General features: G+C 44.2%; 1 protein-coding gene across 4 annotated transcripts in view; it reads left to right on the top strand.

Moving 5' to 3' along the window:
• The window catches only part of LOC122945248 (glucose-1-phosphate thymidylyltransferase-like), a 341,472-nt gene that overhangs the window by 310,710 nt on the left and 18,012 nt on the right, over positions 1–12,750 (top strand). For 2 of the 4 annotated variants that reach the window (XM_044304264.1, XM_044304266.1), the window contains exon 7: positions 4,826–4,894. The exons of 1 other annotated variant lie outside the window; for it this stretch is intronic. In XM_044304264.1, the coding sequence (XP_044160199.1) occupies positions 4,826–4,894 (69 nt within the window). Of the gene's footprint in view, positions 1–4,825; positions 4,895–7,732; positions 7,870–12,750 lie in introns of all 4 variants that reach the window. One more of the 4 variants, XR_006391102.1, reaches the window with a different exon arrangement.

Consider the following 12,750-nt stretch of genomic DNA (forward strand, 5'->3'; position numbering starts at 1 on the left):
TGAGTGTCTGGAGTCCACCCGTAGAGGGAGGGGTACTGTCACCGCCAGTTCTGTGAGGAGATCTGACAGACGTCCTTCTCTACCTCTTGCATGATGTTCTTTGTTTTGGTTTCACTTTCTCATCTCTTTTCCTTCTCCCAGGTGTCACCTATTTAGACTAATCCTCTTTCCTTTATATTCCCTCCCATACTGCCTCACCTTGCGGTTTATACTACTTCCTGGATTGAAGTGTTCACTGCTGGAGGCTTCTGCTGCGGCTTCTTCAGATAAGTCCTTTCATGTATTGTGTTTTCTTGCTGGCTACCTTTGTATGTGCTTAGCAGTCAGGGTGAGCTCTTAGGGTTTTATAGGGGTCACCTATATGCTCCTTAGTTTGGGATCAAGCCAGTCGGACGTTTATTCTTAACTTCCAGCTATCTGCAACATCATCCGTGACAAGAGGTGAGTTCATTTTTTTTATTTTTTAACCCTCAATTGACCTTATACTAAGCATTCTGTATTAAAGAATGCTATTATTTGCCCTTATAACCATGTTATAAGGGAAAATAACACCATGAATAGACTTTCATCCTAGCAACCATGCGTGAAAATCGCACTGCATCCGCACTTGCTTGCAAATGCTTGCGATTTTCACGCAGTCCTATTAACTTCTATGGGGCCTGTGTTGTGTGAAAAACGCTTAAAGGGGTTATCCCATCTTAGACAATAGGGGCATATCGCAAGGATATGCCCCCATTGTCTGATAGGTGCGGGTCCCACCTCTGGGACCCGCACCTACAGCGAGAACGGAGCCGGGGAGAGTTGTGGCTGGAGGACCCCGGGTTTCCCAGGGTCCGTCCACCACCAGGCACAGCTCCCCGCCTCTCCCATTGAAGTGAATGGGAGCGCACCGCACATGCGCGGCCAACGCTCCCATTCATTTCTATGGGGCCGACGGAAATTGCCGAGCCAGCGCTCGGCTATTTTCGGCGGCTCCATAGAAATGAACGGAGGGCGGCTGCGCATGCGCAGTGCACCCTCCTCCACTTTCTCTGCTCCGTTCTCCTTGTAGGTGCGGGTCCCAGCGGTGGGACCCGCACCTATCAGACAATGGGGGCATATCCTTGCGATATGCCCCCATTGTCTAAGATGGGATAACCCCTTTAACATAGAGCATGCTGCAAATTTTCACGCAACGCACAAGTGATGCGTGAAAATCACCGCTCATGTGGACAGTTGCGGCAGTGTGATCCGGCAAGCAGTTCCGGCATTCAGGCAAGTCTTCAGTTTTTTTCGCCGGAGATAAAACTGTAGCATGCTGCGGTTTTATCTTTTGCCTGATCAGTCAAAATGACTGAACTGAAGACATCCTGATGCATCCTGAACGGATCGCTCTCCATTCAGAATGCATGGGGATATGCCTGTGACGGAACTCTATGCCGGAAATGAAAACCGCTAGTGTGAAAGTGCCCTCAAATATTAAGTTTAAATCCCCCTTTCCCAATTTTACATATAAAATATATAAACAATAAATAAATAAACATATTTCATAGTGCTGCATCCGAAAAGTCCAAACAATTAAATTATCAAAAAAAATATCTCCTATGCGGTGAGCGCCGTAACAAAAATAAATAAATAAAAACCATGCGATTCGCCATTTTTTAGTCACATTGTCACCCCAAAAAATAGGATAGGACTGTTCTGTTATGGGCCGAACGTTTCATAAAATGCAAATTGCACGCGGCTTTTTTGGGTGCTTTTTTTTTTTTTTGCGTGGTATTGAGTATAGCAATATTTTTTTATGGTGACGAAAGCGAATCAAAATTATGGTATCGAAACAACCCTACGCTGATCTGATCGGCGTAGCGTTGTCTCAATACCAAAATTTTGATTCGGTTTCGATTTGGCGAGCACTGCATTATTAGGACCAGTGTAAAAAATATGTTTGCATAAGCAGATGTTGCATCATGTAATCAAACAGTACATGCTTACATTCATTCATTTATTTCAGTCATCACATTAGTAAGGTTGGTTTCACTATACCATTCATGGCTCCATTTGACGTTTACATTAGTGGAGGGAAAATGGCAGTGCGTCTTATGGAGCGAATGCTGCCATTTTTACTCTGCTGCACTGATACATCGCGAGCCGTGATGCTGCACAGCACGGCCTGCAATGTATCAGTGGGGAGGGAGGAGGGGCTGAAGGCAAGCAACTGCTGGAATCGCGGCAGGGGCCCGGAGCAGTCACTGTACTCTATTACAGCGGGCCCCACACACAGCAGTATTCATATGTAAAGTGTAGGCAATCCATATATAAAGTGTAGAAATCCTCTGCGGTAGGGCAATCCACCTAGTACTCACTATGAAACTCCCGTACTGGCAGGCAGGCTGGCTGGTCACTCACTTCGTCATGCACATGCTCCTCCCACTTTATTAATGAAGCAGGCGGAGCATGCCCCTGACGAAGTGAGTGACCGGCCAGCCTGCCTGCCAGTACGGGAGTTTCATAGTGAGTACTAGGTGGATTGCCCTACCGCAGAGGATTTCAACACTTTACATATGGATTGCATACACTTTACATATGAATACTGCTGTGTGCGGGGCCAGGTTTAATATAGTACAGTGACTGCACCAGGCCCCACCACAAATTCAACACCAGTTGCCGGCCTCCACCCCCTATTGGGGGTCACTACACTACATTGGGGAGATCTGTGGATGACACTGTTATGGGGGAGATCTGTGGATGACACTGTTATGGGGGGGGGGGATTCTGTGGATGACACATATATAGCATCTTATGCTATATATGTGTCATCCACAGATCCCCCCCCCCCTATAGCAGTGTCATCCACAGATCCCCCCCCTATAGCAGTGTCATCCACAGATCTCCCCCATAACAGTGTCATCCACAGATCTCCCCCATAACAGTTTCATCCACAGATCGCCCCCATAACAGTACCATCCACAGATCCCCATAACAGTGCCATCCACAGATCCACCCATAACAGTACCATCCACAGATCGCCCCTAAACAGTGCCATCCACAGATCCCTCCCATAGCAGTGCCATCCACAGATCCCTCCCATAGCAGTGCCATCCACAGATTCCTCCCACAGCAGTGCCATCCACAGATCCCTCCCATAGCAGTGCCATCCACAGATTCCTCCCATAGCAGTGCCATCCACAGATTCCTCCCATAGCAGTGCCATCCACAGATCCCTCCCATAGCAGTGCCATCCACAGATCCCTCCCATAGCAGTGCCATCCACAGATCCCTCCCATAGCGCCATCCACAGATCCCTCCCATAGTGCCATCCACAGATCCCTCCCATAGCAGTGCCATCCACAGATCCCTCCCATAGCAGTGCCATCCACAGATCCCTCTCATAGCAGTGCCATCCACATATCCCTCCCATAACAGTGCCATCCACAGATCCCTCCCATAACAGTGCCATTCATAGATCCCCCATAATAGTGTTATCCACAGACCACCATTAGTTCAAAACCCACCGAAAGCACACCTTTTGGTTTAAAATATTTTATTATTTTCCTCCTAAAAAACCTAGGTGCGTCTTATAGGGCGAAAAATGCAGTACTTTCATTTTTTTTTATAGTAAAAAAAAAATATCAAAAATTTTTGATAATGGAACTCTATGGTGAACGGATACCACTGTATGGCATCAATCTGAGGCATCCATTTAACGTATACGCTTTTTATATATGTTAAACAGATGGGAAAAACGTGATTTGAACCCAGCGTTAGTGACTTTTGAGATGTACCTAAATATTAGTAACCAAAATCCCATTTTCAAATGTATATTACTAGTATTATTAGGCTACTTTCACATTAGCGGCAGCTTGGATCCGGCAGGCTGTTCACCCGCTGGAACAGCCTGCTGAATCTGTGCTGCTGCTAGTGCATGCGTGCCGCCGGAAGTGCGCTCTGGCCCCATTCACTATAATGGGGGGAGGGGGGGCGGAGATCCGGACTAGGGATGGACCGATATTATCTGCCGATATTCAGCATTTTGAAAGTTAGCAGTATTGGCATCTATTTTGCCGATAACGAATCGATAACAAAGATCTCACTGCTGTCAGCGCGATCTGTGTTCCCTCAGCAGCACAGGGGAGAAGGAAGCAGTGTATCCCTTTCCCCTGTGCCGCTGCCACCAATGAGAGGAGAGAGGACAAGAGGAGGGGAGGGGCTGTGGCCACTGCGCCACCAATGATGTTGACTCACTCATTCAAATTCAACAGGAGGCGGGAGCTGGCTGCAGAATCACATAGCCGGTGTTCTGCCAGATTCTACCAGGTATAGGAATCTAAGATTTACAAAAAAAAAGCTATATGTTAGCAATAAACATGTTCATTTTCATCAGATTTGTGTAGGAATTTTTTGTGTTTTCAAAAATGAAAATGCACAGAATATCGGCATAAATTATCGGCTATCGGCCTGAAAGTTCACAGATTATTGGTATCTACTCTAAAAAATCTATATCGGTCGATTCCTAGTCTGGAAGTAGCACAGCAAACATGCAGATTATAGTGAATAGGGCACACGTGCACTAGTGGCTGCACGGATCTGGCAGGCTGTTCCGGCAGGTGAACAGCCTTCCGGATCTCTGCTGCTGCTGATGTGAAAGTAGCCTTAAGATCTGTTATCTCTCTCAGATCACAGAAAAGGGGACAAAGTAAACAAAGAAATGCCAGAGCAAAGTAGAAATGTATTTTACTTGTATGTATAGATATAACGCATGTTTTTATTATTAAATTTTTTGATTACTTCTTAATTTTGATTATCTATTTTGATTTATAATGATATGTTATATACATATTTTTTTTAGTGTCCATGCTTCTATATATTTTCTAAACACACACTGCCATGTGTAAAGGAGTTTCTGAATGAGAAAAAGGTGAGCTTTAATTTAATAAATTTCCAACAACCAGATTCTGACAGCCCATTATTTCTTGAACTTGATTCCTTCTTGATGAGGATCTTGGGCATGCCTGAAAGAGGATTGTATCCCTTGGGCTTTCTTTAAAGGTAACCTGTCACCGGGATTTTGTGTATAGGGCTGAGGACATGGGTCGCTAGCTAGCCGCTAGCACATCCGCGATACCCAGTCCCCATAGGTCTGTGTGCTTTTATTGTGTAAAAAAAAAAACAATTTGATACCTATGCAAATTAACCTGAGATGAGTCCTGTCCCTGAAACGAGTCACAATTTTTACACAATAAAAGCACACAGAGCTATGGGGACTGGATATTGCGGATGTGCTAGCGGCCAGCTAGCAACCCATGTCCTCAGCTCTAACACAAAATCCCGGTGACAGGTTCCCTTTAAACATGGTTCAAGACCATCTTTCTAGACGCTAACTTCTTATTAGCCTATGCGGTGGAGCCGGCCCATCATGTCCCTGCCTGCCCTCCACAGCTAAGAACCCTACTCAGGCCTTTGCTGGCTAATTTCCTGAATTGGAAAGACAGAGATCTAATCCTTTGCCTGGCAAGCATAAGGAAGATATTTCTTAAGAAAACGCAAGTATCTCTCTCTTCCCAAACTTCTCAGCAGAGTTGCAAAAGAAGTGCTCCACTTTTGTGTTAGTGAAGAGGCACTTACAAGATCTTAGTCTGCCTTACTCAATAGTATATCCTGCTTGACGTTGTGAATTAGATAGCAGGAAATCTGTCTCCTTCTTGGATCTTTGGGAGGCAGAGAACTGGGTTTCTAGGCGTCCAAAGGGCACAACTCCATCATGAGTGGTGGCTGTCTGGTGTGAGTTTTTCTCCATGTACAGGCTACTTTTGGACAGGAAGAACCAGGGCTGTGGAGTCGGAGTCGAGGAGTCAGAGTCAGAGTCAATTTTGGGTACCTGGAGTCGGAGTCGGCAAAAAATAAACCGACTCTGACTCAGACTCCTACTAAATTTAAATTGGAATAAAAAAATAAAAAAAAGCAAGTTTAAATGTCCGAATTCATAAACAGTTATAATTAATGACTTCTCTACTGTAAGAATAAAGGCCAATGCATGCAGTGCCTCACGTAACCACAAAAAAAACGCGTTCAGTGATGTGAAGAAGCATGCTTTTCATATGCTTCACTATATGGCACGCAATGCACAATTAGGAGTGGCAATACATATACTTTCCATTGTGTTGTGTTCTGATGTTACAGGGAACACAATGCCCATGGTTTACCTAGCCTCTCACTGATAAGGGATTAAGTAAATATGTGTTTTGCAGGACTAGAGACACTTGTATAAGTGAAGGGAATGGAGGGTCAATAGTTCAAGACTGAAGCTGTAAACCATTGGAAAAACTGCTGTCATTCAGCTAAGGCTATAAAACGTGTAAACTCAGAATGTTATCTTAAACTTTAAACATGACTATGGGATTCTTCTAGGGAAATCATGTTTTAAAATAAATGTCCCTTCCTGGATCCTCCCACTGCCCTATCTTCAGAAGAAGATCAGCACACAAAGGAGAAGGCAGCAGCTTCTGCCCAACTACCTCTCTGTGCTAGAAGAGCTTAGAAGAACTTCTTTCTTTCCTTCAAGGAATGTATAAAATACATTCGCATATTAAATACAGAGGAGTCGGAGTCGGGGAGTCGGAGTCAGAGTCGGAAGTACAAAAAACTGAGGAGTCGGAGCATTTATCTACCGACTCCACAGCCCTGGGAAGAACACTGCTTGTGTTACTTCCACCATCATATTGGCTATTTCTTTTTTGACTCTACAAATGTCTGCTTGCGCTGAGTAATCATTCTCTGTGCCTCTCCATAGACTCGGTGTCATGCACTACTCTGGCACAAAAGTAATTTAATTTGTCTGACTTGATTATGTAATTACGGGTGAAGTAGGATGCTAATTTACCACCTGCATAGCTATACCACAGGGATCAGCAACCTTTGGCACTGCAAAGGACCCAACTCGGAGATGGGTTGGATTGATCTGTGGGGAGAACGTCACCCTGGTCAGTCAGTACACTCTATCTTTACTCCATCTAGGGGGGCAATCTCTAGAAGTGATATGTTTGGTACTCCCTCCACACACCGCACTGTTATTGACATCTCCTACTGCCCTAGGGGACATTGGACCATGGCCCTATTGTAGTGTGACTGGGTTTGCCCTCAAGGCATTTCCAAATTTCATATACACTAATTTTGGATGTCTCTTACGGGTGTATGGTCACTCACACCTTTTTACAATGAGTACGTATCCGTTACCAGGATTAATTAGAAAAATGCTCAATAGGTAACTGCCCAATTGAATAATTTGTCAAATTAAGACATAACTTTTAATTAAACACTCTAAAATAAAGAGCAATAAATGCTAAATATCCCAAATGATGCTAGATCAAAGAAAAGAAAAAGGAGTATACGGCGGTACTCAAGCCCAAAAATACTGAAAACAGGTTTCCTACCACATCCAGGTTTGTTTTGTTTGTTGTTCCAGTAGTGGGTCCGGTCCTTCATTTAAACAATACTGAGATGGAGAGAAGGGAAAAGGGTCTGGCATGGGTATGTTGAAAGCAAGTTGTACCATTAGGGAACTGAACTGTCCCTGACAAAGCCCTAAGGGGGTGCTATAATGGCTCTTGTAAAGCCATTATGTGCTAATGACCGCATCCCTGACCAGCTTAGTGTGGTTTTACAAATGCATGATGAGAATACTAATTAGTTGCTAAGTTGGTATACTCTAAAAGCCAATTTGCATGGTTGACTAAAATATTCTCTCTCTTTTATGAAGAGGGAGCCTAGCTGTAGAGAGGAGTTGTCCCAGCAATCAAGGATGCTGAGAGATCTACGTCCCAGCCCACTGAAGAAAATAGGATGGCATGGCTGCAGGCAGGCAGTATTTAGTTCATTTCAAGGAGAAAAGTGATCGTAAGCTGTTATTTCTTAAACAACAATGATTTGAATTGGGTAACCAGTCTGGTAAAATGGTAGCTCATGTTATGTGAAATAATAATTTAGACGTAGCAGTACAGCGCATTAACACCAAAGATGGTACTCAGGTTGAAGATGCGGTTAGTAAAGCTAGGTCTACATCGTGCGACACATAGGGCACAACTACACTGGAATATGTGTCACGTGACAATTTTTATAATGGCAGTCTATGGTGTCGCACTTGAATGGGTTTTTTGCGACTGTCGTGTCGCAGTCGCAGCATGTGTCAGTGCGACACCATAAACATACCATTATACAAAAAATTGGCGCACGACATTGGTGCGACAAAATGTTGCGCGACAAATGTCATCGTGTAGACCTGGCCTTAGCATAGAAGATAAATTCTCTTTAGACAAGGACATTAAACAAGAAGAGGTGATAGATACTATTAAGGGCTTGGTGCATGGGAAATCACCTGGCCCTGATGGTATCCCTCTGCAAGTCTGATAATGTAGAATGGCTATTCCTATTGGAAGTCTTGAAATGCTTTGGGGCTGGCCCCGCCTTTTCCTCATGGATCAATGGGACCTACTCAGCATTATTTGACATTGGCAGAGGCACTAGGCAAGATTGTCCACTTTGACTGCTTTTGTTCTCAGTTGCTATAGAACCCCTTGCTCTCAGGTTGCATCAAGATACTCAATTTCAAGGTGTATCTTTAGGGAATAGGGAGGGTAGAGTGGGACTATATGCGGGCGACTTGAAACTATTTATGTATAACATGGAAATTTCTTTGCTGCAAGCAATAGCTTTAATTGACCAGTTTGGTTATTTCTCTGGCCTGCACATAGATTGGGCCAAATCATCATTAGTACTTTTAAGTGAACCCTCCTGGCTTCTGCTATACCATAATCATCTATGGTAGAATATTTCCAATATCTAGGTATATTTATTACTCAGGACTCCAGTTTCTCTCTCTCCAAGAAAATCCTCCCACTTAAAGGGAACCTGTCACCTGGATTTTGTGTATAGAGCTGAGGACATGGGCTGCTAGATCGTCGCTAGTACATCCAGGAGCAAGGATGAGATTCGGAGGATGCGGGGCGGTGGTGGGCTCCTTCACATTGGGCGTGGCTGGGCTCAGAGTCTGAGAACGCTGGACTCATCTCTGAAGGATGCAGGAGACAGGACTCTATAAAGCTATAAAATAATTTTTGGGACACAATAAAAGCACAGAGAGCTATGGGGACTGGATATTGCGGATGTGCTAGCAGCCCATGTCCTCAGCTTTATACCCAAAATCCAGGTGACAGGTTTCCTTTAAGGCTTATTTTCCCAAGGATTTTATTTTATTTTATAGATTGCATTCACTGATGTCAAAATTTTCTCTTTCTACATTACAGCGTCCTAAGAGTCATGGGGGTGCAGACTTTTACCTTTATTTTTGGGCTGGTCAATTGAGGTTCCTCTCCTCCTGGATGATGCCCAATTCTCAATATTATTTGGGAAAATACCTGCAAGTATCTAGCTACTGGCCAATTCTGGAATATCTGCCTGTATTCTCTGGGTGCACATTCCCTATAAATCATTTGGCTAATCAAGTGTCGAAAGCCGTGAAACAGCACATAAAGCATGGGTATATTCCAGACATTGTCTTGCTATGGAATAACCCTATGTTTCACTATCTGAAAACTTTGGAGCAAGTAGAGTTGTGGAAGGAACATGTGGTCTCTACTCTGAGAGACATATATGTCCATGGGGTATTGATCTCATTTACACAGTTGCAGGAGAAATTTGGGATAGCAAGTTTCCTTTTTTATAGATATCAACAGTTGTGCCACATTTAATTCCTGGAGGATAGGCGCACTCTATCTGTAATATACTTTAATAGGGATATTTGGAGTAATTTATCAAACTGTTGTAAAGTAGAACTGCCTTAGTTTCCCATAGCAACCAATCAGATTTCACCTTTCATTTCTGACAGCTCCTACAGAAAATGAAAGGTGGAACCTGATTGATTGCTATGGGCAACTAACCCAGTTCTACTATACACCAGTTTGACAAATAACCCTGTTATATCTATTCTGTACACTTTCAATTGAGGCTAAATGGAAAGAATGCAAAAAGGTTTGAAGGAATCCAGCTCCACTTGTATAAAGGAATATATTTATTTTGCTTGCGATAAAATCTCATCCATTAGTTACAAAAATAGCAGTCTTGTCTACGCGTTTCGGGCTACCAGAGACAAATTTCAGCCCTCCCTCATGACACAGTTAGACATTAAGAATGAGACCTTTTAAAGGGGAAAGTGCACCTGCTTCCACTAATTGTTTCTACAGGCATGTAACCTCCCCAAATTCTCTCCCTCCATTGCTAATATTTTTATGGCATGGTGGGAGAGGTGTTTTCTCCTCATCGATTTATTAAATAAAGTCCCTTTTAGGAACCCTCGGGATATTATTAGTAATAACACATCTATGGTCTATTCAGACCCTAAATTCCCTGTAGGGGTCCCTAACTGAAAATAAAAATATTTATTTATTAGTTATTATTTTAAAATAAATGAACCAAACAACTATAGAAAACTATTAAAATTATCAGTGTCTGATGGAGGGTACAATTGGAGTGTGTGAATGTATTTGCCTTTGTCACATGTGGCCACTGTGGAGTGCAGTGCCTCCCATTCATTTATATGGGGTATAGCTGCACTTACAAGCCTCTGCTAATACTTTGTTTGTGCATTCATACAATGTGATGGCAGATTGGGCGCTCCTATTAAGATCCTTTTATCGTTCGGCCTTTATATTCAGGCTGGACAACAGTGAAACAATGTTGCTAGGTTTGTGTGTACTTTTGAAGCTGCCACTAGTCTGCTCAATTCACTTGTCTCTAGGCTACACTCTACACTTTTGTGCTACTGACTGCTCTATTTCATCCATAGAAGTCACTGTTCGTGCTAAACCGCTCATGTGGCATGCTCAATTCCACTCCTCAATGTCTGGTGCTGTCTCTGCAGCGTACTCTTTTTTTACTAGTCCCTAACATTTCAGGCACTGTTTAAAATACAGGACGTCATACCACCCCTCCCGACATGTTTTGCCACGCTCAGTGGCTTCGTCAGGTGCACTCTGCGGTCTCACTAAACCCTCAAACTGATTTTAAAATTGAGAGATTAGTCAACATGTCCTACGGTGTAGAACATGTCTAAGCCCGGGCACCACGTCAAGGTTTCTCAAGTAGCCCGGGACCTAACGCTCTCCTACCTGCGCTATATGGGCGATAGCAGGAGCCAGTGGGCAAATTACAGGAGCATGAGGCCGACTCACAAACAGCTCACCAGTTACCTCCAGCATGTAACCATGCTTGCAATGGGAGGAGGGAGGAGTCTGTGAGTCCCACTCAAGACTGACTGATATGGCCCAGGCCTCACAGGTGCACCTAAATGTGGCCTGTAGGTGGAAAACAGGCACATTTAAATTGGAGTTTATACACCTCCAGGAATCTATATATACAATCCAAAAAAGACAAGGTGGCATTAGCAGGATGTGCTCAAACCCACATGCAGTCGTGCATATATATAGGGGAGCAAATCCTGCACTTGTGGCCCGTTGCTAATGGCGATCCCCAGCAAAATGCATACGGTGGAGGATGCCCGCGGCGAACCACAAGTACCACAATAGACATCTCACACAAGGTAACAAGTGCAGATGTAATAATCAATATAACAATATAACAAAACAACAACAAATACAGGTGCACTCTGCAGTCTCACTAAACCCTCAAACTGATTTTAAAATTGAGAGATTAGTCAACATGTCCTACGGTGTAGAACATGTCTAAGCCCGGGCACCACGTCAAGGTTTCTCAAGTAGCCCGGGGCAGGATTTGCTCCCCTATATATATGCACGACTGCATGTGGGTTTGAGCACCTCCTGCTAATGCCACCTTGTCTTTTTTGGGCCGTTACATCGATGACCTGATCCTTATCTGGACGGGCGATGTGACAGTAATACCCTCCTTTTGTGATTATATCAACTCCTGTGTGAGCACTATTTCATTCAGTGTTCACTATGATATACAGGAAGTTTCTTTTCTGGACTTGCGCCTGAGGGGGGACCCCTCTACCAGCAGGATTTCCATCTGCACTTATAGAAAACCCATGGCAGGTAATACCACACTATATGCAACATCGTGCCATCCAAAACGTGTAACTGCCAATATTCCCAGAGGGGAATTAATTAGTGCAAGAAGGAATTGCATGGAAGAAAAAAGCTACCGTATATACTCGAGTATAAGACGAGTTTTTTGGCACATATTTTTGTGCTCAAAAAGCCCCCTCGTCTTATACTCGAGTCTCGATTTGGCCGACCTGAAAATGCCACTGCAGCGAGCGGCCCGGCCGGCGCGTGACTGACGTCACTTAGTGACGCTCCTGCTTCCTGAAGTGGGAGGAGCGTTACTAAGTGATGTCAGTCACACACCGGCAAGCCTGCTCCCGCTCGCTTTAGTGCATTCATCGTGACAGTACAGAGGCCGGACCTGTTATTAATAGGAGAGAGATTGTTTTACACACTAGTAAATTACTTTACACACAAAGCCAGTTATGTGCGCAGTCTAGGACACATAGGGCCATGAGGGGGACCAGCATAAGATGCTATATGTCTTATGCTGCCCCCCCCCCTCATGGCCCTATGTGTCATAGCACATATCCCCTATAACAGCGTCCTCCACAGATCCACCCCATAACAGCGTCCTCCACAGATCCACCCCATAACAGTGCCATCCACAGGTCCCCATAAGTGTCCTCCACAGATCCCCCACATAACAGCGTCCTCCACAGATCCCCCACATATGCTGCTTTTCCCACCCTTTTTCCCA

Source organism: Bufo gargarizans, chromosome 8 (genome assembly GCF_014858855.1).
Source record: "Bufo gargarizans isolate SCDJY-AF-19 chromosome 8, ASM1485885v1, whole genome shotgun sequence".
Taxonomy (NCBI): domain Eukaryota; kingdom Metazoa; phylum Chordata; class Amphibia; order Anura; family Bufonidae; genus Bufo; species Bufo gargarizans.